A 27,071-nucleotide genomic window follows, 5' to 3' on the forward strand; every position below is an offset into this window, starting at 1 on the left:
TTTGATTGGTTTAATAAAGAGCTGAACAGCCAATAGCCAGGCAGAAAAGGATAGGCGGGCCTTTCCGGGAGAGCTAGTAAATCTGGGAAAGAATCTGAGGTGTGGGAGATTTGCCAGTCAGATACAGATGGTACTGAGGAGAGGTAACAAGCCAGGCAGAACATAAATTAATATAAATGGGTTAATTTAAGTTTGAAGAGCTAGTTGGGAAACAAGCCTAAGCTAAGGCCAAGCTTTCATACTTAATAAGTCTCGCCTTTAATCTCAGCACTTGGGAGGCAGAGGCAGGCAGATCTCTGTGAGTATGAGGCCAGACTGGTCTACCAAATGAGTTCCAAGAAAGGCACAAAGCTACACAGAAAAACCTTGTCTAGAAAAAAACAAAAAGCAAAACAAACAAACAAACAAACAAAACCCCACATTTCATAAAAGATGGCATCCTCAAAAACTGGTGCTGGGAAAACAGGTATCCATACATAGGAGAATTAAACTAGATCCCTCTCTCATTCTGTATACAAATCAATTCAGAAAGAATCAAAAACTTTGCTACAGGAACTGAAACTGAAATTTCAAGGGGAAACATGAAGATCCAGACATGGAAAGTCAGGCATGGTGTGCATACCTGTAACCTCAGCACCACAGAGGCAAAGGGCATCCTCAGCTACATAGCTAATCCAAAGGTAGTCTGGGCTGGACCAGTGGTTCAGTGGTTAATAATACTGACTGCTTTTCCAGAGGACCTGGGTTCTATTCTCAGAACTTACTCATGGCAGCTCACAAGTGCCTGTAACTAGCTCTGTAGACCAGGCTGGCCCTGAACTCACAGAGATCCACCTGCCTCTGCCTCCTAAATACTAGTATCAAAGGCATGCACCACCACCTCCCAGCTTGGTTTGGATTTTGGTTCTTTGAGACAGGGTCTCATGCAGCCCAGGCAGGACTGGAATTTACCTGAGTTAAGGATGACCTTGAACTCCTGATATTCCTGCCTCTTGCCCACCAAGTGCTAGGATTACAGGCATGCACCACACATCATCAAGATTTTTGCTGTGGTTGAATCCTGGCTTTGGGAAAGTTCAAATGAGAAGTTCTCAGGAGGGTTTTAAAGATATCCTGAACATGTAATTAAGCCAAAAACACCTAACCAGTTAGACCAGTTGCAAAACCACAGTAAAGATCCTGGGGTCACTAGGGGATCTTTAGACTTTAAATAATCCTAATGCCCTTATCTTGTTCAAAAGCGACATACCAAAAATCCAGTGTCCCAAATATAAAAGTTTTGCAGGACATCTAGTTATAAATCAACTCCATCTTCCAACCAAGGCAGACCAGGCGTTTTCTAAGACTAGCAACAAAAGAAGTGATTGAAAGCCAAGATCAGAAAGTAACTTTTTATTTTTATTTTTATTTATTTATTTATTTTAAGACAGGGTTTCTCTATGTAGTTTTGGTGCCTGTCCTGGATCTCGCTCTGTAGACCAGGCTGGCCTCAAACTCAAAGATCAAGCTGCCTCTGCCTCCCGAGTGCTGGGACTAACGGTGTGTACCACCACTGTCTGGTCAGAAGTTAACTTTTAAGGATAGAATTGTTTTCTTTTTCTTTTTTTTAAAGATTTAATTATTTATTACATATACAGTATTCTACCTGCATGTATCCCTGCAGGACAGAAGAGGGCACCATATTTCATTATAGATGGTTTTAAGCCACCACATGGTTGCTGGGAATTGAACTTAGGATCTCTGAAAGAACAGCCAGTGCTCCTATCCTCTGAGCCATCTCTCCAGCTCTAGAATTATTTTCAATGTCTCTCAGTGATTGTGGCTTTATTATTAAATACTCACTAAATAGAACACTGACAGATTGCAAGGTAATATAAATAAGATTATATATCATATGCCCCATTGTATGAATATCCAGTTTATTCATTCCCTTTCTTGCTCAGAGACACATGGACTGTGTCCAGGCTTTGCTTGTGAGAAGGATTGCTATGCTACCCTTCACAGGTGCACTGGCATGCATGTGTGAGTTTCTCTTGAACTGATCCTTAGCACTATAGTAACTGAGTTAGAGGGCAGTATATGTTCAATTATGGGAGACAAACTGTTTTCCAAAGTAGTTGTGATAGTTGGTCTAAGGTGTCAATATGATTGGATTAAGAGACACCTTGGACTGGGGAAATATATCTGTATGTCTACAGAAATGTTTCCAGAGAGGTCTGGCCATTGGGACAGGAAGGAAAAGATCTACCCTCAATATGGCGGGACCCTCAAAAGGGCAAACTGCCCAAATGATGAAGATAAGTATAGAGAAGGCAGCCCTCCAGCCAGCAAGTCTCTTTCTGATCCAAGTGATACCACCTACTGCTACTGATGCCCACTGACATCAGACTGATTCTTCAGCTCTTCAATACTGATTCAATACTGCAACTTTCCAGGAAACTTCCAAACTTCAGTGTTGTATTGAGACTGCTTAGGCATCCTTGGATACCTTGTTCTCTGCCTCTTCAGTGTGCAGATGGCTATTGGTGGACTACCCAGCCTCTATCCAAGCCAGTAAATCCCCTTTATAACATATACACATACGTGCATATATATGTGTGTCTGCATACACATGCTATTGTTTCTGTTCCTTTAGAAAACCCTTCCTCATACTGCAGTTCTCTGTTTTTTCTTACCTAATCTGTCTGTCCTAATTAGACTGTGATCCAAGGGCCAGAAGACCCTCTCCTCCTCAATGATTACTGCTTAGCTTTCAATTAGCACCAGGCAGACATCCAAGAGCCTATGGGCAGAAACCCAGGCACAAAGGTCTCTCAGCTTCAGCAATGTAAGTATAGAGTAAACAGCAGGCAGGGACTATATGCCGTGAACAGAAGTTGGTAAGGGTCCTCCTCTGGGAACCAAGTTCTCTGGAGTTCCATCTTACTGGCTTCACTTGATTTAAAGTCTGAAAGGTCTTCCAGGGTCCTCAGTTATAATATAAATCTCCAGAAAGGAAATGGCTTAACTTTTGCCAATGTCCTTCTCAATGGATACTTCTGACACCCAAATATGGATTAGCAGGGAAAGCATGAAAAACAAAAAGAATGGCAACAAAGGAGGGATAAGGAAAGAGGGAAGACAGCCAATAAACAAAGTTGGAAGATAGCTAATACATCTAAAAAAATGTTTTTAAAAAGGAAATATCTTTAGAATATTAAGAGTTTCAAAGCCAGGTGGTGGTGGTGCATGCCTTTAATCCCAGCACTCAGGAGGCAGACACGAGGACCTCTGAGTTCAAGACCAGCCTAGTCTACAAAGGGAGTTCCAGACAACCAGGGCTACACAATGAAAGTCTGTCTCAAAAATATCATTGAAAAAATAAAAGTGGGAAGAGTCAAGAAATGTTCAATTTATTCACAAAGTATACATACACACACATATGTGTGTGTACATGGGTGATCCTAAGCAATGTTTACTATCCCCTGGAACTAAAGGTTGCCTTCTTTTGACAAATGCTAAAAAATAACTAGTATGCAAGTCTGCGTGTTATGTAATGTCACCCTAAAACACAGTGTAAGGTAAAATCCTGCTCTGCTGGGAGAAGGATTTGGAGATGGGCCAAAACAGGTACCAGAGCTGGCACAGACTAGAAATAAAAACAAGACATTTGAAATAAAGTATCAGGAGGTTCCTAGGTACTTGGAAAGTAAAAGGAAGTAGGCTGCCACTTTGAAGATGAGGAAGCCCAGTCATTTCCCACAGTCCCAAGCATATCCCTACCAGCTGTCATACAGGAATGCACAGAATACTTGTTGTTATGCAAGGACATAAAAGAAACATACAAAAAACAGTATGTACCAGAAGCAGCCTTTGCAGTCACATCTGAAGGAAGGCCAGAAGCATTCGGCTCAGGAAACCTTTCTCAGTGTAAGAGGATTACCAGCCACGGGCTCAACAGTTTTAGTTACTTATTCCTTAAATTAGAACATGTGCCATATGGAGACACTGGGGAGGCTGGTGGAACTGTGGGCTGATTAAATGGAACTCACCAGTGGGAGAGCATTGTATGTCGGGTTGGGCACTTTGGAGAGTGTTCTTGGCAGCTTTAGCTGACACACAGAAAACCATAATGGAACTCAGATTGATATGAAGTCCCCAACTACAGGCCCAGCTCTATAGCACTTCAACAACTTTATTGGCTGAATGTTTCTTCCCAAGTTTACAGCTTAAACTATGGGCTTATTCACTGATTCTGTCTAATCTCTAATGGAGCAGAGGCCTTAGTATAGACTAAAGGGCGGAATTTAGGGTCCGAGTTAGAAACCTGCTGATGATCCACAAGTGGGCATCAGTCCTACCCCTTACTGTTTACAACTATCTTTAGAGAACTCACAGGATGGAGGCAGGCCTTGCAGGCACCTCTGCCACTGGTCTGTTTCAATGCCTCCAACAGTCACTGTCTTCCTACTTCAGGGACAGGGTGACACTACGGCAGCCTTTGCATTTTGCAGAAGTACATAGGTCCAAAGTTGGCCATGAGGTTTGGTATTACCAGCTCCCCAACCTGGCAGGAAGGGAAGAAACAGAATGTCTCCATGAAAAGCTTTCGGAAGTGAGACAGGTCTTCCACTTGAACCTTGATGCTGTATTGATTGGCCAGAAGCTCAATGGCTCCTTGCACCACATACTCATTCTGTAAGTGTGACAGTGAGCAAGTGGAGTAGACAACATGACCTCCCGGTTTGGTGGCAAGGAGTCCAGCCCTGAAACCAAGAAAAAAAAAGCAATAACTAGTATACTTCTCGGAAGTGTGAGCAACACAGGGCTAGGACCACGGGTGGGCAGTCTACCACCTGATGGAGTAGCACCACCATACCCAGCTCCAGAAAGCCTTCACAGAAGAATCCTTTGATGGGGCTAGAGAGAATGGCTCCATGGTAAAGAGCACATACTGCTCTTGTGGAGGACCCAAGTTCAGTACCCAACACCCATGTCACAATTTTCTATAACTCCAAGTCCATGAGGATCCAAGATCTTTGACCATGCATGGGCACCTATACTTACATGCACATACCTACATGAAGACACACATGCATATACATAATTAAAAATAATAAAAATAAACCTTAAAAAAATGATCCTAGGGGGCTGGAGAGATGGCTCAGAGGTTAAGAGCACTGGCTGTTCTAACAGAGGTCCTGAGTTCAATTCCCAGCAACCACATGGTGGCTCACAACCATCTATAATGAAATCTGGCGCCCTCTTCTGACATACAGGCACACATGCAGACAGAGCACTGTATATGTAATAAATAAATCAATCATAAAAAAAAATGTTATTTAAAAAAAAAATTATCCTAGCCCTTCGGCGGTGGCACACACCTTTAATTTTAATCCCAGCACTCGAGAGACAGAGGTAGAGGGATCTCTGTGAGTTCGAGGCCAGCCTGTCCTACAGAGCCAGTTCCAGGACAGGTACCAAAACTACATGGAGAAACCCTGTCTCAAAAAAACAAAAAAATTAAAAATTAAAAAAAGAATGATCCTTTGAAGCCTGATTCTGGTTATGAATGAAACCTTGGCGCTGGCTACCAGATGAATTCTCTCCTCAGTCATACAGACCCCCCGCCCCTAGGCCCCTCCCGCTTCCTCTCCTCTTTTTTACCTTCCTTCCTCTTTCTCCTCTCCCTATCTTTTTGCTTTTTCTAAGATCTCATTGTGTATCCTTGGCTGTCCTAGAATTCACTCTGTAGACCAGACTGAACTTGAACTCAGAGATCCACCTGCCTCTGCCTCCTGAGTGCTGGGATTAAAGGTGTGCACCGCCACCACCTGGCAGTTATCTCTTTTTTAAAAAATAAATAAATGTAATAGTTCTTTGCTTTAAAAAATACTTATTACTTATTTTATGTTATGTGTATGCCTGTGCCTGAATGTATGGGTATGTACTACATGTGTGCAGGAGCCCATGAAGGTCAGAAGAGGCATTGGGTCCCATGGTAGTGGAGTTACAGATGGTTGTGAGCAGCCAAGTGGGTGCTGGGAATCAAACTTGGGTCTTCTGCAAGAGCAGATGTGCTCTTAGCTGCTGAGCCATCTCTCCAGTCTCTTTCTTTCTCTGAGATAGGGTCTCACTACATCGCCCAGGTTAGCACCTAGGATGACCTAGACTCTCAGGTCAAGCTATCCTTTTGCCTCAGCTCCCCAAATAACCAGGGACACAGATATATACCACCATACCTGCCAGAATCTGCTTTTCAAAAATATGCAAGTCACTGGCACTGAGTTTGGTAAAATGGTGAGGGCGTAGTTATTACTCTAGAAAGGACAATCTCATGAAGCCTATTGCCTCCAGGCAAATCTCCAACCAAAAGATTCTTCTATGTGCTGGTCTTGGCACACTCCCAGGAAAGTCTGAGACTCTGTAACTGCATCACTCACGCGAGAAGCTGCACCTGCAGCATAGGTAACATCTGTCGCTCCTTCTTCCTTGAGCGCTGGAAGATGTTGTTCTCTTCCTCATGAAGGGAGTGGCGGTCTGTGGTACACGGCACATCTACCAACACCTACCCAGTGTTAAGAGATAAAGTATTAAAGCTCCTTCTAGGTTCTTCTGACTTAAGTCAGAGCAGTTTAGGGCCCCAGCCCACAAAGTTCAATGGGAACGCTAGCTCTACCCATCCCTCCATTGCAGAGCACCTGACAAGGATTCTCATTTTAACCTGATAGACAACTGTGAAATAATAAGTAGAAAAATAGAACATTTAGAAATATCCATGGTTAATCAAAACGCCAAACCAAGCCAGACATGGTGGCACATGCCTCTAACTCTAGCCTTGAAGAGATTGCTACAACTTTGAAGGTAGCCTGGTCTCTACAGTTTTCCAGGCCAGCCAGGGGTACAGAGTAAGACCCTGTCTCAAAAAAAGTAAAACAGCCGGGTGGTGGCGGCGCACTCCCAGCACTCGGGAGGCAGAGGCAGGTGGATCTCTGTGAGTTCGAGGCCAGCCTGGTCTACAGAGCTAGTCCAGGATAGGCTCCAAAGCTAGAGAAACCCTGTCCCGAAAAATAAAATAAAATAAAAATAAAAAATAAATAAAAAAGTAAAACAAAATAAAATGAAAATTTATACATGACAGTAGACACTTATCATTCCAGCGCTTCAGAGTCAAAGGCAGGACAATCAGGAGTCATACAGCCTCAGCTTACACAATGAGTCTGAGGCCAGCCTAGGTTTCACGAGACCCTGTTTCAAAATAAAACCTGCATATAAGTTTAATTGTAATTAAATAACTGATATCAACCTAGGAAAAAAAACTTAGTGCTTCAAGGCTCTGTCCTTGACTGTTTATTGAAAATATCCAACTTACATATATTACTTAATTTACAGATATTACATAATAAAACAGAATCAGAATTCAAAATTATTTTTATTTTATTTTAAATTTATTTATTATTCCTTTATATACATTGGTGTTTTGCCTGCATGTATGTCTGTGTGAGGGTGTCAGATCTTGGAGTTACAGACAGTTGTTAGATGCCATGTGGGTGCTGGGAATTGAACTCAGGACCTCTGGAAGAGCAACCAGTGCTCTTAACCTCTGAACCATCTCTCCAGCCCAAAAATTATCATTTTTAAAAGATTGTGTGTGTGTGTGTGTGTGTGTATACACATGTGCTCTATCTGCATGTACACTTTTTCATGCCAGAAAATGGCATCAGATCCCACTATAGATGGTTGCTGGGAATTGAACTCAGGACCTCTGGGAGAGCAGCCAGGGCTCTTAACTGCTGAGCCATCTCTCCAGCCCCCCAAATTATCTTAAAACAATGTCAGATGTGCAAGTCCCTAGGCTCACTCCTCAGCATTGTTTTAAAAAGAAAAAGGGAAAGGAAAGGAGGGGCTGGAGAGATGGCTCAGAGTTAAGAGCACCTGCTGCTGAGTTACATCCTATCAGACAGCTCACAGTCACCTGTAATTCCAGTTCTGATGGGATCTGAAGCTATGGCCTCTCTCTCTCTCTCTCTCTCTCTCTCTCTCTCTCTCTCTCTCTCTCTCTCTCACACACACACACACACACACACACACACACACACACACACACACACTTAAAAAATTACTGCAAAAAGGTAGATCCAATAGGGACAGTTTGGTTTAATATGGTTTTATTTGAAATTGGGCAAATCCGGAACCCCCTATGTAGCAAAGCCTGGTCTTGAACTCACAATTCTCCTGCCTCAGCTTTCCAAAGGATTACAAGTATGCACCACCACACCTGGCTTCCACTATTTCAATATTTTAAAGTGAGAAATACAAAATCATTCATTAATTTACTTGCAGTCTTTTCTATACTAGGCACTTGTGATAGACAAAAATGTTTTAAACACCCCTGTAGGTATGTTTGAAAAGGCAAAATCATCTTTGGAAAGATTTTTTTGACAAAGTGAAAACATGAAGTAAATTAACAATAACCCAGTTTTTAACCAGGCATTAGTGCGCATGCCTTTAATCTCCAGCACTGGGGAGGCAGAGGCAGGTGGATCTCTAAGTTTGAAGCCTGGTCTACAGAGCTAGTTCCAGGATAGCTAGGGCTACACAGAAAAAGCCTGTCTTGAAAAACCAAAAACCAAAAGAAAACAAAAAATTCCAGTTTTCAATATTGATATATTCTTTGGTGAACTAACACAGTATATATAGAGTAAGACAAATGAACAGGGTATGGTGGTACCCACCTATAATCCTAGCATTAGGAAGCAGAGGTAGGAGGATGGGAAGTTCAAGGTCATCCTTTCCTGCATAAGCTAACTTGAGGTCAGCCTAGGCTTCATGAAACCCTATCTAAAAAGGAAGTGGAGCAGGGGGAAGGGGAAGGAGAGAAAGTTGTGGAAATTCTTACTCCTCCAAAAGGTGGCTGGACTCAGGAGAATGACTACAGGTACACTCATTGATGTTGGGGTCCTGAGTCCCCATGCACATGAACAACAGAGCTATGTGATTTCAATGAGACTAGAAAATCAGTACCAAATGTGTCTTTATTTTGGTACCAATATAGCCTGGATATTGCTTATTAGTGTCAACTGTGAAAGTGGTTGGCCTCATCCGGTCAAAAGGAAAAAGGGACATAGTTGTACTGTTGTACTACTTTTAGGAGACATTTGGAAAGGGCAAAGCTGGTCACCATCAGATATGGCATAGGCATCTCCACATCAGGCAATGTCCAATGTGTGGTTACCAACCATATGCCAGGATGGTATGCTAGCTGAATCTTGGCCTCCAGTGTGTTTATGATTTCCTCATGAAAAAACATGGGGAGCCAGGCAGTGGTGGCGCATGTGTTTAATCCCAGCACTTGGGAGGCAGAGCCAGGTGGATCTCCGTGAGTTCGAGGCCAGCCTGGGCTACCAAGTGAGTTCCAGGAAAGGCGCAAAGCTACACAGAGAAACCCTGTCTCTAAAAACCAAAAAAGAAGAAGAGGAGGAGGAGGGAGGAGGAGGAGGAGAAGGAAGAAGAGGAAGAAGAGGAAGAAGAGTTAATTTGGGAAGGGAGGAAGGAAAGAAGGGAACCTGTGAATGCAAGGCAAGGGTGACTGTTCTGCTACAAACATGCAGAGTGCTGGGCTCTCTCCAACTGATGTGTGAATATAAAGTGAGGAAGAGTGGAGTTATCAATAGTCTGTTGAGCCCTGGGGTAGCATTCTTCGAATCTAAGGTGTTTAACCCTTCCCTAGCACACAACAAACTGCCCACGACTGTTTCTTCAACCAATAAATTAATGAAGATATCTTCAAGCACCAAAGCTGTTTCAAACACTTGAAGCACTGTCAAGTAAAACGGGAGGGAATTCATTCTCTATTGTTCCTCAGTGAACAGAAAATGATGGTAATGATGCTGAACACTTGCTAGAGTCCGACACTGGGCAAAGGCATTCTTAGTCCCCTGAGGGACGGGCACTACACTGACCCGCACTGAAGAAGTTAAAGCAAATCAAAGCTTAAGTGACTCACAAAAAGCATCCAGCTGGCTGGCAAGTCATGAAGCCAGGACTCCAATCCAAGGAGCCTTCCAGAATGCTAGCCCTTACCCGTATGCCATGAAATCTACAGATTTGTTGTTGTTGCTGTGGCTGTTTTTCAAGATAAGTTTTGTCTCTGTAGCCCTGGCTGTCCTGGAACTTACTCTGTGGACCAGGCTGGCCTTGAACTCAGAAATCTGCCTCCTGAGTGTAGGGATTAAAGGTGTGCACCATCACTGCCTAGCTATATTCTTTGCCCATTTTATTCATGTATACAATATACAGGGATCATAAACCACATTTTTTTAAAAGATTTATTTATTTATTATGTACACAGAAGAGGGCACCAGATCTCATTACAGATGGTTGTGAGCCACCTTGTGGTTGCTGGGAATTGAACTCAGGACCTCTGCAAGAGCAGACAGTGCTCTTAACCTCTGAGCCATCTCTCCAGCCCCATAAACCACATTTTAAATAAGTGATTTTAGAGTATACTAATTAAAAGAAGAAAATACTAGGGGCTCAGTGGTGAAGAGCACTTGCTGCTTTTGTAGAGAACCCAGGTTCAAGTCCTAGCATCCGCATGGAGGTTCACAACTGCCTGTAACTCCAGTTCCAGAGAATCTGACTCCCTCTCTTCTGACCTCTGAGGCCAACAGACCCACATGTGGTGCACACATACATGAAGGCTGAACACTTATACACATAAAAATAAATAAACCTAAAAGAATTTTTTTAAAAAGGAAATAACTTTAAAATATTAAGAGTTTCAAAGCCAGAGGGTAGTGGTGGTGCATGCCTTTAGTCCCAGCACTTGGGAGGCAGAGGCAGGTGGGTCTTTGTGAGTTCGAGGCCAGCCTGGCCTACAGAGCAAGTTACAGGACAGCCAAGGCTACACAGAGAAACCCTGATTCAAACACCAGAAAACAAAAAAGGGGGTGGGAGTTTCAATTCCGTACACAACAGGAGAACGTGAGAGACAGTGTGCAATAGAAACAGTCAGAGAGCAGCAGCGCCGATGGGATTAGAAAAACGTGCTCACTGCCAGCAAAAGCAAGGCGGGAGGGACTGTCAGAGAATTTCTCAAACTCTGTCCAAATCTTAACTGATAGAAACCATTAACGGGCAATTTTACTTCAAAAGCATAAAACTAAAAAGGACTAAACCTTTTAATTAATTAAAAAATCATAGATGTCAGAATGAAATCAGCATACTACCATTTCTGTTTCTAAGAAAGCACAATTATATTTTCAAATAGAAATTATATAAAGGCTACAGAAAAATAAAAATAATTGTTATCTACAGGAAGTAGACGGCTGTGTACAGGCCTAAAAAGAAGGCTTATTTCCCACCTGATACCCTTTTATACCTCCTGAATTTTGTACTATGTGTTATATTAATATTCAGAAATAAATAAAATGTTCTCATTCATACTCATTTTCATGAGGGCTCCCAAGCAACCAACTGACTTCAGAAATAAAATATGCCTAATAACTTTTTCCACACTCAGTTAAGTTCAAATTCTTTTTGCTGACAACTATCTCTAATGAAAATAGAGGCAAGTCATCTACACTGAACTGAGAACTCTGCAAACAGCTCTTTCTCCAAATCACTCATGGGGAACTGTCTGGGTCCAAAAACAGCCCCACACATTCAAAACACAGGAGCTAGATCCTACTCCCAGAATCTGAGGCGAGAACACAAAGGTCAGAAGTCACTTACCCGGTCATAGGTGTCCCCCTCCAGTTCTCCCCACTTCCTGCCATCCCACGAGGTGACTCGAACTTGATTCCCTTCCCTGATCTCTTGAGGCACATAACTGTGAAGGACCTTCTGTAGCCTGCCTATTCGGGAAGCGGAGAGATCATTGGCCGCTAGATTGCCTGTGTGGAAATAAAGAGTCTTCAGAGGCTACAACTCAATGGCATACCACACCAACAAAAGGTGTTGATGGAAAATGAAACCAATTCTCAGGTATAACCAATCAACACAGACCCCAGAGACAGGGATATTTACTATCTATGTGGCAGCAAATCAGTCACTCTGGAGCGGAGGTCATGAGGACAAATACCCACCAAAAGGAAAAGTAAATAGATAAAGCAGATCAAGAAAGAGTATTTCTAAAGAAATATGGTCTCTCCCACTACCAACCCCTTCATTCTGTGACAGGGTCTTATTCTGTAGCCCAGACTGGCTGTCAACCTGTGACTGTCCTGCCTCCATGCTAGGTTTACAGGCACACTGGCCATGCCAATTCATTGTTCACTTTTGACATAGGTTATTGCTATGGTGCCTAGACTGTCCTCAAACTTCCCAAGCAAATCTATCTTAGCTTCCTGAGGAGCTGGGACTACATGTGTATGTCACCGTGCCTAGCTACTCAATCTCTTTGAGACATGTATTGTCTTAGTTAGGTATCTATTGCTGTGATAAAACACCATGACCAACAGCAGCTTGGAGAGGAAAGGGTTTATTTCAGCTTACACTTTAGAGTCCATGATGGAGGAAAGTCAAGGCATTAACCTGGAGGCAGAAACTGAAGCAGAGACTGTGTAGGAACTGGTTATCTTCCTGTTCAGTTTGCTTTCTTCTATAACCCAAGGGTAGTACCCACAGTGGGCTGGGCCCTCCATATTAAGCAATCTGTTGGAGACCTTTTCTCAACTCAGGTTCCTCTTCCCAGATAACTCAGGCTTGTGTCAAGTTGAAAAACAAACAAAACAGGACCCTATGTCTCTCTTGGGCTTCAGTAGACACTACAAGTTGTTTACTGAGAATTTATTATTATCAGCTTATTCCTTCATAACAGAACCTCAACTTTAGCAACAGAGGACAATGTGTATCAACAGAGTACATCTTGTAGTTTTCTTTTACAACTAAGTATGACTAAATCAATAGGTTTGGTTAGTGAATTGTAGACATAAACATCATGTGAGACCTCTGGGAAAATGTTTGTAAAAGGCTAACACAATCATTCCCTTCTGCCTCAAACTGAAACGGGCTGGCTGAAGTTCTAGCAGCTATCTTGTACCATGATACTGATCCTAAGAATGATGCCTATAAGCCAGGCAGTGGTGGCACACGCCTTTCATCCCAGCACTCAGGAGGCAGAGGCAGCTGGATCTCTGAGTTGGAGGCCAGCCTGGTCTACAGCATGAGTTCCAGGACAGCCAGGGCTAAAGAGAAACCCTGTCTCAAAAAACAAAAACCAAAACAACAAACAAGAAAAGATGCCTATACTAAAGCTGCAAAAATAAAAACAGCGGGCTGGAGAGATGGTTCAGAGGTTAATTAAGAGCACTGACTGCTCTTTCAGAGGTCCTGAGTTCAATTCCCAGCAACCACATAGTGGCTCACAACCATCTGTAATGAGATCTGGTGCCCTCTTCTGGCCTGCAGTCATACATGCTGTATACATAATAAATAAATAAAAATCTTTAAAAAATAAATAAAAACAGCTTAAGTCCTTGATGTCTATGGCACCTCCACACTGATCCCCAGACTTTCTGGACACTGGACACTTTTAGACACGCATCTCATGTATGAGAGGCACATTTCTTTTTTAAGCCATTTAATTATCTTATGTATAAAACCAAACCTAATAATTTACTACCTTACATTCTTTTCTATTTATTTTTATTTAAGTGTAATAAGTCTGTGTAAATGCATGCCTGTGTGCATGCCTGTGGAGGTCAGAAGCAGAAATCAGGTCCCCTAGAGCTGAAGTTATAGGCGTTTTAAACTGCCTGATATGGGTGCTGGGAACCAAGAGTTCATAACTGCTGAGCTACCTCTCCAGCTGCTATCTCTTCTCTGACAAACATGAATTTAAGATATACCTGTTGTTTGTTTTTCCTCTTTACTCTTTAGGCTCTTTGGGGGCCTGCCACCCAGCTCCCAAATAAATCACACACAGAGACTTATTCTTTCTAATCAATGCCTGGCCTTAGTTTGGCTTATTCCTAGCCAGCTTTTCTTAAATTATCCCATCTACCTTTTGCCTCTGGGCTTTTACCTTTCTCTATTTCTGTATTTCTTTCTTTACTTCTTACTCCATGGCTTGCTGTGCAGCTGGGTGACTGGTTCCTGGGGTCCTCCTCCTTCTCCAGCTCCTAGATCTCTTCTCTAGATTCTCCTCCTATTTATTCTCTCTGCCTGCCAGCCCTGCCTATCCTTTCTCTTGCCTCACTATTGGCTATTTAGTTTTGTGGGTTTATTTTTTGTTGTTTGGTTTTGGGTTTTTTTTTTTTTGGTTTTTTGAACAGGGTTTCTCTGTGTCACTTTGGGGTCTGTCCTGGAACTTACTCTGTAGCCCAGGCTGGCCTTGAACTCACAGAGATCCGCCTGGCTCTGTCTCCTGAGTGCTGGGATTAAAGGCGTGCAGCACCACTGCCCTGCTAGCCAATTCAGTTCTTTATTAGACCAATCAGATGTTTTAGACAGGCAAAGTAACGCAGCTTGTGTCACCGAGTTAAACAAAAGCAACATAAAAGAATGCAACGTATCTTTGCCTCATTAAACAAATGTTCTACAGCATAAACAAATGTAACATGTCTTAAAATAACATTCTACAACAAATACCAGGTAGCTTTTAGTTCTACTATACAAAGAGTGTTCCTGTAAGAGTGATGTTAAGTCAAGCCTGGTGGCACAAGCCTGTAATGGCAACACCAGGGAGGATGGGGAAAGAATCAAGAGCCTGAAGACAGGTCAAAAAAATGGGATCCTGTCTTTAAACAAAAACCCAAAAGGCTTTGATAATAAATGACAGTTGACAGCAAGCCTTAGAGCAAGGAGAACCAAGAAGTGTGAACTGTAATGAAGCACTGCAGGATGCTACTAGAAGAGGTTTAGTGTTCCCATAAGAAATGTCCCAGTTTTTGAGGGCACTCAACATAAAAAAATCAGATACTCTGTTCTGAAGGAATTTTCAGGAGGAGACAAAGTGAGAAAGGAAAGATGGCTTCCAGTTCTGCTTCTGTGTCCAACATTTGTAAGATTTACCTTCCACAATCCCTTTAGAACTCAGTTTCCCCTGCACAAACAAGAGGGCTGACAAAGTAAATCTAAGTTCCATGCTCACCCTGATACTCAGTGACCCTATCTATGTTCTGGGGTCAAGAAGTTAGTCACTCTGGTGAGTACCTGGGATGAAGAAGAGGTGCTGCTAATTAGTACACCCTGGAAGCACTTCTCCCTTCTGACGGCTTCTCACAGCATTCAGATCAGCACAGCACAGCAAAGCATGGGCGCTCTTGCCCTGGACTCACTTCTTAACCCATGTCAACGTCTTTTCTTTTTTATCTTTTCTATCTGAACTTCCAGAAAGCTGAGAGCAAATCACTCATGGGCCTACCAAGAGGCTAGAGGCTAACTCAAATAATGCAAGCCAGCTTTGGAATAACAAGAACAGAAGGTTCACACCTAATAGAAAGGCCCAAGCCCATGGTGGGAGAGGCCTGGCTAAGCTCTGGGTCGGACGTGAACATCACATCCCCTATGGCTCTCTCTCAGGCCTCAGGGAAAAGGTAACTTCTACTTTAAGGCAGGATGTTGGCCAGTGACTGGCTAAAGTGAGCATTTATAAATGCCAATGTCACCTATCTTATGAATGCCAGCATCACCTATGACACCGAGACACATAAAGCTTCAGCCTGTTCCCACAGAATTCGTGTGTGTGTGTGTGTGTGTGTGTGTGTGTGTGTGTGTGTGTGTGTGTTTTAAGACAAGGTTTCTTTGTGTAGTCCTGGCTGTCTAGGAACTTGCTCTGTAGATCAGGCTGGCCTCAACCTCACATAGATCCACCAACTTCTGCCTCCCAAGTGCTGAGACTAAAGGAGTATGTCACCACACCCCCAGCAGAGAATTTATAATCTTGAGGAGGGAGAAGATACATACCCACGCCAGCGGTGGTGGTGGTGGTGGTGGTGCACGCCTTTAATCCCAGCACTCAGGAGGCAGAGGCAGGCAGATCTTTATGAGTTCAAGGCCAGCCTGGTCTATGGAGCAAGATCCAGAAAAGGCGCAAAGCTACACAGAGAAACCCTGTCTCAGGAAAAAAAAAAAAAAAAGATACATACCCATTAAAACTCTGAGGAAAGGCTACTAACAGTAATGTGCTAGTGGGTTATGCTCATGGCATGGGTGCACAGGAAAAGGAACCGTCCTGAACAAGCCATCACAGCTATGAGAGAAGACTTTCTGGAGGCAGCACCCTTGAACTGAGGCCTGGAAGCTAAAAGGATCTGGATAACACAGCTGGGTGGAGAAGGAATTCTAGAGATGGAACATGGGCAAAGGCAACAGAGTATGTTGGGAGGAGTACAAAGAAATGTGACTTTAGAGACAAATCAGCAAATACCAAAGGGTGAGGATCATGTGATACATTTACCAGAGTCCTGATTTAATCAGCCTGCAGAAGCCTTGGTCAGCCATTTTTCTTGACCAACTGACAATTAAACTTAGCAAATATTATTACCCCTCTGACCCTGGGGCCAGGAAGCTTATCACAGTCAGTGTGCCCTGACTGGGTGAAGTGGAGGACCCTGTCTAAGATACCGTCCCACTGACTTACGGCAACAGCCCGTCTGAAGTAATGCCAGCGTTTTCCCCCCAGGAGCTGCACACAGGTCAAGCACGGTGTTTCCAGGCTGCAGACCAAGAGCCAGGACAGGTAGCAAGGAGGCAGCATCCATCAGGTAGTAATCCATGAGACCCAGGCTGCCAAGTCTGGAAGAGAGAAGACCGTCACACCTACTGGGAGCCAAGGCGAGCAAGTCCATGCCTTTTAGGATCAGTAAGCTCCACTCAGCAAAATTATTTCTCAGGAACTCATTCATTCATCTATACAGAACTCACTGTACTCATTCATTTATCTATATAATATCCATAGTGATTTTCTTTTAAGAAACAAGATCAAGGTCTCATGTATCCCACGCTGGCCTCAAGCTTGCTATGAAGCTGAGAATGACATTGAACTTCAGATCTTCCTGCTCCACTAATGAACTGTGGAATTACAGGTTTGTGCCAGCACACCTGGCTTATACAATGTGGATAAAACTCAGGGTGCTATGCATGCTCGGTAAGCATTCTACCAACTAAGCTACATCCCCATCCCTGAGTGATCCTTTTGAAAACAATCGATCTACTCCAAACTAGCCTCACTAGCCACCTTGCTATTCCTGCATTGAGCCCCACGTGCTCCTATCTCAGGCCTTTCAATTATATGCCTTCTGTCTTAACACTCTTCCCTTAACAATCCCTGGTATGAGTCACTACTTCCATCAGGCACTGCTCAAAGCGACCTCTTCAGAGCCGCTGGCATTCCCTGACTAGTCTCCCTAAAATTACAGCCTCATTCCTGTCACATTCTATCTCTAGATACACTATTTTTCTTTACAGCACTTGTTCCTCACTTTAAATGTACAAGTGCGTGCGTGCATGCTTGTGTGTGTGTGTGTGTGTGTGTGTGTGTGTGTGTGTGTGTGTGTGTGTGTATGTGTTTCTTTTATTTCCCCCTATTAGGATGTAGCTCTGGGAGGGCAAAGATTTTGTCCGCTTCGTTCTCTGTACTATTCCCAAGGCTTGAAACAGTGTTTGGCACATAGGAGGAACCCAATTTTATTGGGTTACACATCAAGATACAAAGTACTTCACAGGTTCAGAAAGAAGGGCTATCAGTTATATGTACTGGAGCTACTTGAGTTGGGCCTGAAGAAGATCAGAGGTCTTCATTAGGTAAAAGGGGAAGAACATTCTAGGCAAAAGCATATAAACTCAAAGTTGGGGTTGGGGATTTAGCTCAGTGGTAGAACACTTGCCTAGCAAGCACAAGGCCCTGGGTTCAGTCCTCTGCTCTGGAAAAAAAAAAAAAAAGATATATATTAAAAAAAAAAAATCAAAGCTTCTTTAAGATTTAGTAAGAAGGGCTGGGGGTTGGAGATTTAGCTCAGCGGTAGAGCACTTGCCTAGCAAGCGCAAGGCCCTGGGTTTGATCCTCAGCTTCAAAAAAAAAGAAGGGCTGGAGAGATGGCTCAGCAGTCAAGGACACTGGCTTCTCTTCCAGAGAACCTATGATCAACTCCCAGCACCCACGGCTCACAACCTTCTCTAATTCCAGGGGTTCTGACACCCACTTCTGCTCTGCAGAATCCTGCACACAATGGGGACATAGACTCACACATAAAAACAAAAAAACTAAAAGTATTTAGAAGAGTAATGGAGGCATGCCTACATTCTCAGTGGTAAAATGCCTGTCTAGGATGGATGGAGCCTTAGGTTTAATCCTTAGTGGCAGGAAGAAGGGGGGGAAAGCCCAAGCCTGGGGTTCAAAAGTAAGACAAACAAAAAAGTCTTAAACCCTAATTAAGGATTTTGGACTATATATACAAGAAGTTATAAAAAGCTTTCAAGGAAATCACCTGGTTAGCTGGTTTTGGGCTTAAGAAAGCTGGATAGGCAGAGATGGTGTGGGTAGAAAGGAAGCTGGATAGGCAGAGATGGTGTGGGTAGAAAGGAAGCTGATAGGCAGAGATGGTGTGGGTAGAAAGGAAGCTGGATAGGCAGAGATGGTGTGGGTAGAAAGGAAGCTGGATAGGCAGAGATGGTGTGGGTAGAAAGGGGGAGAAGATCAACTGCAGCCTGTCCTAGGACTTCCTGACTCACAGGCCTGTTACCATGAGCACAGTTAGTTGGTAGTAAGCAGCTACTCCCTTTCCCAAGATGGAATTCACATGGGCAGCCTTGGAACAGACTCAAAGACACAGAAAACCTAACAAGACAATGACCCTGGGAGAAGGGTGTGATGAGACACAGCCCAGCACCACTGCCACAACAGCCACAATAACCCCCAGGCCCCAAGTTACAGCACTCCCAAGTCCTCACGGAGGGGCTAAGGCTTCCATGGAGTAGTTTCAAAGTCAAACCACACTTGAGTTTTTGTGCCTCAGGTCTCAAAAAGAAAAATTAATAAGAGTACCGAGAAATATGAGGAAGGCACAGAACTGCAAAAATACAAGCAACAGTCCATAAAAAGCCCCCTCATCAAGTCTCTTCCCCTCCCTCCTTAAATTGGTTCAGTTTGGGGAATCTGCTAAAAGCTACAGTTCCTCTATTTAAAAAAAAAAAAAAAAAAGGACACACAATGTTACAGATATCATCAGGCTATTCCTAAATTGACAGAAGCTCCCTGGTCTGCAGAGAAAGACACTGATTTCATAGGAAGCCCAACAGGATAAGGGGTTGGTAAGAGACTGGTGAAAGGGAAAACCATCTTCAGAATCTGCCACATGCTCACTTTTCTCCCTTCTCTAAGAAGCCCTGTAAGGGGTGCCAAGTGCCTCAAACAACTTAGATCACAGGGTTTTTACTCCATGGCTCTGCTGACACCGGTGCCTCAGGACTGACTGTCGATCCTCACCCAGTCTATGCTGATACATGCAGTAACTAAACGGATCTTAAGTGGAACAGGTGAAAACACTAGGAGAGGCTTCGTGGTTTTTTGAGACTGGTTCCCACACTGGCCTTGAACTCCGTATGCAGCTAAGCATGATCTTAAACTCCTAATCCTCTTGCCTCACCCTCCCAAGTGCTGGGATCACAGGTGTGTGACACCATACCTGGCTGTGAAAGGTTACTGATGAATGCTGTATTATAGACTCTGTGTTAGATGTTTTAGTATGCCAAATTCACTCCTCCTCGCCACAGTCCTAGAAGACAGTTAAATCTGCACTCCTCAGCCATGCTTTCTGAGTCTCAAACCTAACCCACTTCCCATTAGTTGTGTGACTTTCAGTAAACCACTTCTCTGTACCTAGGTTTTTCCATCTGAAATAACAGGACCTATAGCAGCCAAATAGTGGAGTGCTTACCTAGCATGTCAGGCTCTGGATTCTAATAGTCAGCAAAAGAAAATGTATCTGCTATTATACACAGGACTTTTTAGGGTTTTGTTTTTTATTTTTTATTTATTTTTTTTGGGGGGGGTAGTGACAACTTCAAACTCCTGAACCTCCTGCCCTACAGTTTTTGTTTTGTTTTTCTGTCTTTGGTTTTTTGAGACTGAGTCTTGCTGTTTAGCCCATCCAGCCTCTACCCCTCCATCCTCATGCTTTAAGATAACAAGTGCTGGCATTACGGGTTTGTACGACCGTGTCCAGCTTCCTAATCGAGCAGTCTTTTCTCCCTGAACTTCATGCACATACGTACCTCCTCAAGACACTGAAAGTTCTGTCTTTCTCCAGCTCTGTCACTCACTTGCACTCCCAGGCAACTCTATTTCCTACCAAAGTCCACTGCCTCTTGTCTTACTTTCCCAGGTGCCTGGCAGGGAGGGGAAACACATTTTCACTGGAAAGGATGCAGTGAGTTGCTCCTGTGAAAGGCAGATGTTTTCTACAGAAGGCAGCATGTGAGCACAAGTTCCTAGTGCAGGTTCTGGGGTTCAGAATACCAACTACACCACTTACTTTCTGAAGGATCAAAAGCGAGTAAATTCCTTAACTTCTTTGCACCTCAAATATAAAAGAGGGCAGATATTATTTCCATAAGGGTGCTAACAAACCAAAGAGGTGGTGCATATAGAGCACTTAGACAAACACCTGGTCTGGAGAAGCACACCAGAAAGAAAAACTAACAATTCTGATATGTACTACAGAGGGCAGGAGCCGAGCGACTCTTCATGTCCACCTCTAGCAGGGACTCGGGATGACCCTCACGGTTCCAGATCCTACCTGGCAGGAGGGAAGCGGCTAACATCCCCTCTGGAAAAAGTGAAGCATCGAAGGTTTGGACTGCAGTCTGGGGGTGAAGCTGGAGAAAGGCCACTCTCAGGCTCCCGTTCCTGGCAAGAGATGGCTTCATTCACAAAGTCCTTGGCACTCAGCTGCTCTAGCTTAGCACTCACATTATCCCAAGCAGCAAAATTATTGACCAGTGCACCGTACTTCTGCTCTGAGAGAAGACTAACACGAATCGATGGCCACAGATCTCCAAATTGTACACTGTAGGTCATGTCAAAATTTTGCAGAGCAAGTCGACTGGCAGGGAATTCTGGTTCTGTGGTAGCCTAAAAGAGAAAAGGCAAGCTTATTAATCTTTCCATCTTGACTCTATCTCTTATTATCTGACTTTACTGTTTTAGCTGGAGTTTCTGTTGCTGTGATGATGGACCAAGGCATCTTGAGGAGGAAAGGATTTATTTCAGCTTATCCTTCCAGGTGACAGTCCATCACTGAGGGAATTCAAGGCAAGAACTCAAACAGGGTAGGGACCACAGAACTAATACACAGGCCATGGAGGAGTGGTGTTTACTGGCTTGCTTACTCATGGCTTGCTCAGCCTGCTTTCTTACAGAACCCAGGACTGCCAGCCCAGGGATGGCACCACCCACAATGGGCTGGGTACTCCCTATCAATCAAAATCAAGAAAACACCTTACAGCCAGATCTTATGGAGGCATTCTCAATTGAGATTCCCTCCTTTCAAATAACTCTAGCTTGTGTCAAGTTGACATAAAACTAGCCAGCATATCTACCAACACCTCAGACCCCCAAGGCAAATTCAAATCCATTCAGTGCTCTCTCCTACCTTTGCACCCTGCCTCTGCCTACCAAAGGAGAAACTAGGAATTAGGAGAGTGAAGAGTTAACCTTCATATCACAGGATTGGGAGGGGACACAATACCTCTCATAGTAACTGTGTGTAGGGGTCTTCAAGAAAGAGAGGCACAGTGATGCACACTTGTAATCCCAGCACTCAGCAAGCTGAGGCAGGAGGATCCAGAATTCAAAGCAAGCCTTGGGGGCTACAAAAACAAACTTGAGGCCAGATCGAGTTACACACCAACAGTCTCTTAGCAAGGTGGCTGAATGGGGAAAGGGTCTTGTAGCACGAATCTTAAAAGTTCTTATTAATAAAAACAAACCCAGAGGCCAGTTATTGGGAAGAATGCTGGAAAATCAGAACAGAACAGGCCACAGCTACCTCTCCTTGCTAATTCCTCAGCTGATCCTGTTTCCTCAGACTGGAAGCCTTTGTGTCCTCATCAGAATGGATCTCAGCTGAACTGTGCTGCTCAAAGCCTAAAAGCTTAACCAGCTCTAGTTCTTGGTCCTCATGTCTCAAATACCTTTCTGCTTTTCCAATGTGGCTTTGAACTCACAGAGATCCTGAAGGATCTCTGCCTCCAGAAGGCTAGGATTAAAGGTGTGAGTGCCACCATCTTCTAGCCTCAATGTCTGTCTAGTGACTGTTCTGTTCTCTGACCCCAGATAAGTTTATTAGGGTGCACGATATATTGGGAAACACACTATGACCACAGGTTCTTGCCACTAGATGTGACTATCTGAGTTTGATCTTTGGGGCCCATATGAACTGATTTCCCCAAGTTGTTGTCTGACCACCCCAGGTATACCACAGCACATATGTGCACACATGCACACACCCATACTCATACCAATAAATAAATAATGTCATTTTAAAAAGCCTCCTGAGCCGGGCGGTTGTGGCACACACCTTTAATCCCAGCACTCGGGAGGCAGAGCCGGCAGATCTCTGTGAATTTGAGATCTCTACAGAGTGAGATCCAGGACAGGAACCAAAACTACACAGAGAAAACCCTGTCCCAAAAACAAACAAACAAACAAACATATAAAAAGTCTCCTGTTATTCTACTACTCAGGAGGTAGAAGGGAAGGTCATTCTTGACTACATAGAGTTCAAAACAAATTGAGATACAAGAGACTATCTCAAACACACACACACACACACACACACACACACACACACACACACACACACACACGAGAGGAGAGAGCGAGAGAGCGAGAGAGCGAGAGAGAGAGAGAGAGAGAGAGAGAGAGAGAGAGAGAGAGAGAAGCACATAAAAGAGTCTCAAAAAATGAAAGAGGGGGAATGATTGAGGACTTGAGCTGGAATGTACCTCAATTTATGTGTGACAGTGCTTGCCTAGCACATGCAATACCCTAGATTTGATTCCTAGCACTGAAAAGGAGGGAGGGGACCTAAGAAGTAACTCAAGGGAAAATTCTTGAAGAAACGATTTCCTCAAGCCCTGGAAAAGCTTGAGGCGTAAGGCTTTTTTCGAGACAGGGTTTCTCTGTGTAACAGCCCTGGCTGTTCTGAACTGGCCCTGTAGACTAGTCTGGGCTTGAACTCACAGAGATCCACCTGCCTCTGCCTTCCCAGTGCTGGGATTAAAGGTGTATGCCACCATGCCTAGACACTTTTATTCTTTATAATCCTGTTCTCAAAAAGGTGTTCATGTCTACTAGCTTATGAGAGCGCTGTGGCAATAGTGCTCAGTAGGGTACAAACATAATCATAACACCATCTTTCACATCCTGACAGAGCAGTGAGTCACTTACCGAAGATGGAGCCGTCAATGGGCAACAGAATGCACAGAATCACAGAGCTGAGGTCTTTTGGAAGATTTCCCAGACCCCAGAAAGGAAGAAGACAGACAGTTCACAAAATCCTAAGGTGTGAACTAAAGCAGAAACTTCTAGGGTGACTGTGATGGAACATAGCAGTGAAGAACATGAACCAGATTCAAAGACCTGAAGCCTTCAGAGGAGGAGCCCACACGTGGCCTGGGGTTGCAGCGACTGGGATGCTATTACCGGCGGTCTTGTTACTGTGGCTTCTGCTCGGTCAGAACGTGTGTTCTGGTCATCATTTCTTCTTATTGTGGGGACTCTTGCTCCCACCATGACTTCTCCTCTGGTGAGGACTCTTGCTCTGGCTCTTACTTTTACCACCTTGAGGACTCTTGCTGCCCTTCCGACTTCTGTTAAGGTGCAGTTTATCAATGTGGCCCTCACTGATGCTCAAGTGAGTGTTCTCGCCAAGGTCCTGAGAATGGCTTTGGGAAGGGCTACTGCTCCGGCTCCGACTCTGGCTCCGACTCCGGCTCCGACGGGAACCCCTGCCTTGGGGACTCTTGCTTTGGTTACTAAGGGAACTCTTGTTCTGGTTCTGGCTCTGACTTCTGTTTTGGCTACTCTGGCTCTCACTGCTCTGACATGCATTAATAATAACGGTTGAACTACAACAACTGGCAACAGTGCTACAGGTGGAGCTCTTGGGTGAAGGCAAAGAACTGCTGTAGGGAACCTGGGGGGGGTCTTTGGGTGGGCCTGGAGGGGACACAGCATAGGTGTGAAGGCCACAGGGAATAGTGTTAGGGCAAAGCCGAACTCGAGGGACAACAGGTAAACATCGGGGGTCAAAGGGTGTCCTCAGAGGGATAAAAGAATAGATGTGGGTAGAACAAGGAGGCACCGCAGGCTTGCTATTGGGTGCTGGTGGACCCCTGGGGGCAGTATAAGTGCCACAGGGAACCACAGGCTGGTTCTGACCCTGAGAGAGATGTGTAGAGTGGTTCAGGGGTCTAGAGAGTGGGGATGAATAGGAAGTGGGAGGAACCACAGAATACATATGGGTATTGCAGGGGGATACTGGAGGTGGCCCATGGGGACTGCTCTTGGGATATCTACTGGGCAAGAGAGGACTACAAGACAGGCACTGAGGACAGGAAGTAGGGGCAACAGTTTTAAGGGTTCCTAGATCCACAGCAGTCTCTGGGGAATGTTCTTTTGGTAAGGAATTTGAAGTAGCTGTGATGGATGGCTCCATAAGAGGACAAGAGTGGCCAAGGGGCTGGGAGAGAGGCTGAGGGGAGGTGTTGGTCTTATGGGACTTAGGATGATCAAGAGGGGTGTGGAGGGACGTGTTGACCAGAGAGCGACACCTGTAGGGAGTGCGTCGTGAATCTGAGGATCTGGGGGACTTCCCTTGATGGGGAACTGGGGTAGGGAGAGGAGGTTCATTATAACTTCTGGGTGACTGAGGTGGAGCTAAAAACTGGTTGCCCAGGGAAGATGGAAAATACAGGGTAGGACAAGCATACTGAGGAAGAGGTGCTTCTGTGGGGCAGGGAGTTAGCAAGAGGTAAGAGTTCCCCTCGGTCTCCCAAGATAGAAAGGACTCTAAGCAAGGCTGAGGCTGAGATGAGCCAGGAGAACCAGCACTCTCAGGTGGTAGGTTGACAGAGTAAGGGCTCCTAGGGGGAGGGATCTGGGACTCTGAGCAAAGATGGGAATAATGAAAAGTGCCCTCTTGGGTTAAGATGGGAGAGCAAGAAATGCCTGCCTGAGAAGAAAGTGGAGGGCCACAACCATTTTTCCCAAGAGATCCATCAAGCTGTAGTTTAGGTTCATGAGAGTCTGGAGGCTTAGGGTGGTCATGGTAAAGGTTGCCAGCGGGTGGGACAGATGCTGAGGAAAGAGGAAGGTCATTGTAACTTCTCCCTGAGGACCAATGGGAGATCACAGGTCCAGTTTCCAAAACTCTGTGAGAAATGGATGTGGATACCAGAGGTCTACTTTCCACAGTTCGGTGAACAAGGGGAGGTGAAATTGTAAGGCCAGATCTCAGGGGCCTATGGGTAAGAAGGGGTGAAATTATGTAAGTTCCCTGGGACCCGGGCACACGGGGAGTCGAAATCACAGGGGCAGGCTCAAAGGATATATGAGTGAGTTGAGGGGAAGTTACTGGGCTGGTTCTAAGGGGTTGATGAATGAGAGGTGGGGAAGTCACCGGACTAGAGTAACAAAAGCACCGGCTTGGAGGACATGGGCTTGGAGGACATGGACGCTGAGATCTTGAGGAACTGATGCAGTTGCAATAAGGGTTCCGCTGACCAGGAGAGGGTGACTCCTGAAGGCTGAATCGGTCAAAACAAGGGCTCGGAGGGGATGGATGGGCCGGCTCTTGGCTGTACAGTCTTCCTAGGAGTGGAGAAAAGGGTTCAAAAGAACATCTTCTCTGTGGGGTTGCGGGGGAGGATACAGGGGCTTGAGGGGCTGGGGAGGGAATCCGTTGGGGTAAGCAAGGAGATGTAATGGTGAGCCTTTTGCCTGCATTTGGAGAAAGGCCAGTAGTACAGGGAAGGTGGTCGCTGAACTCTTTCCTGGACGGCAAAGGCACCTCAAGAGAGAGGACAGGGCTGAATCCTTTACTGCAGGGCAACGGAGACCCAGGAGGGAAGGAGTAGTTGTTATGACCTTTTGCTAGGGGTGAGGTGGCAGGGGCTGAAAGTTCAAGGAGGAAAGGAGGAGAAGAGGTCATGGGACAGGAGGGGGAGGGGAGGAGGGAGAAATAAAAGGAAAAAGGAGGGGGGGGAAAGGTAAGGGAAAGGTAAGGGGGGAAAAAAGGAACATGAGGCGATGTGACGTCACCGAAAAACGAAAGCGCAGGTGATGACTTAACATAGAGGGGTGGGGTCAGGAGGCTGCTTATGCAACAGGACGAGGAGACTCGTTAATAAAGGGGCAGGCGGAGGTGCGGTAACAACTTCGACAAGGTTACGGACCCTGGAATGGATGCAACTGAACGACGGAAAACACAAGAGCTGTTTTTAGTTTCCGTCGAATGTCCCCCGCCAGCCTTACCCATTTCTTCTTATATCGGTATCTCCGCGGGACTGGTGTCAAGTCCACGAGCTCCAGCAGCTTCCGGACACCCCTTACTACGGGCGCAGCCATGTCAGCTGGCAACGCCAAGAAACTCCGACCGGAACCGCAGCTGCGCACTCTCGGTTCCGGGGAGGACTCTCCGCTACTTAAAATAAAGCGGCAAAAGGGGAGGGAGCTCGGCTTGCGGCTCTCCCAGGGTTCCGTCTGGCCTCCGCCGGCCGAGAGCAAACACCGCCGGCTGGAGACCACTGGGAGCGTCGCAGCCTTAGCTGTGCTAGAAAACCTAGAGGCTCCCCGGGTGGAGTTGGTGGGTGGGGTAAAGAGGAAAGGCCTTCTGGGCTCCTGAAGTAGAGCGAAATTAGACCAGATTTTTTTGGCAGAAGCGGAATTGCGGGGAAGATGTAGAAGCTTCAGTTTCAAGATCTTTTATACGATACTTTTCAAGACTCTGTACCTAGTTTTGTGTTCTTCCTGAGAGACTCTTAGATTGTGTAAGCTTTAGATCCAACCACACTTGACTCTACTATTCAGGATCCAAGGAAGAGAAAGAAGTGATTAGTATTTTTAGAAATGATCCTGTGAC

The 27,071-nt window shown here is 44.9% G+C and overlaps 1 protein-coding gene across 2 annotated transcripts; it reads right to left on the minus strand.

The window, feature by feature from the left end:
• Window positions 1-3,376: 3,376 nt before the first annotated feature.
• Nsun4 (NOP2/Sun RNA methyltransferase 4) lies at window positions 3,377-26,634 on the minus strand. 2 transcript variants are annotated; one of them, XM_036179880.1, is made up of 6 exons: window positions 26,465-26,634; window positions 20,724-21,058; window positions 16,568-16,722; window positions 11,716-11,876; window positions 6,423-6,547; window positions 3,377-4,745 (listed from the first exon to the last, which is right to left on the minus strand). In XM_036179880.1, exons 1-6 carry the CDS (start codon window positions 26,555-26,557, stop codon window positions 4,469-4,471), a joined length of 1,146 nt encoding a protein of 381 aa, XP_036035773.1. In that variant the 5' UTR covers window positions 26,558-26,634; the 3' UTR covers window positions 3,377-4,468. The 2 variants fall into 2 exon arrangements, 1 of the variants encoding a protein (XP_036035773.1); XR_004944277.1 differs by lacking the exons at window positions 3,377-4,745; window positions 6,423-6,547; window positions 11,716-11,876; window positions 16,568-16,722; window positions 26,465-26,634 and adding an exon at window positions 23,378-26,141 and having other exon boundaries at window positions 20,996-21,058.
• Between the last annotated feature and the right edge of the window lie 437 nt (window positions 26,635-27,071).

This window comes from Onychomys torridus, chromosome 2, assembly GCF_903995425.1.
Source record: "Onychomys torridus chromosome 2, mOncTor1.1, whole genome shotgun sequence".
Taxonomy (NCBI): Eukaryota; Metazoa; Chordata; class Mammalia; order Rodentia; family Cricetidae; genus Onychomys; species Onychomys torridus.

Coding starts and splice junctions, on each gene's coding strand:
- Nsun4 (XM_036179880.1), bottom strand. CDS start 26,557: ATGGCTGCGCCCGTAGTAAGGGGTGTCCGGAAGCTGCTGGAGCTCGTG. Junction 21,059..26,464: donor ACCGATATAAGAAGAAATGG/GTAAGGCTGGCG, acceptor TTTCTCTTTTAG/GCTACCACAGAACCAGAATT. Junction 11,877..16,567: donor ACTTCAGACGGGCTGTTGCC/GTAAGTCAGTGG, acceptor ATTTCCACACAG/GCAATCTAGCGGCCAATGAT.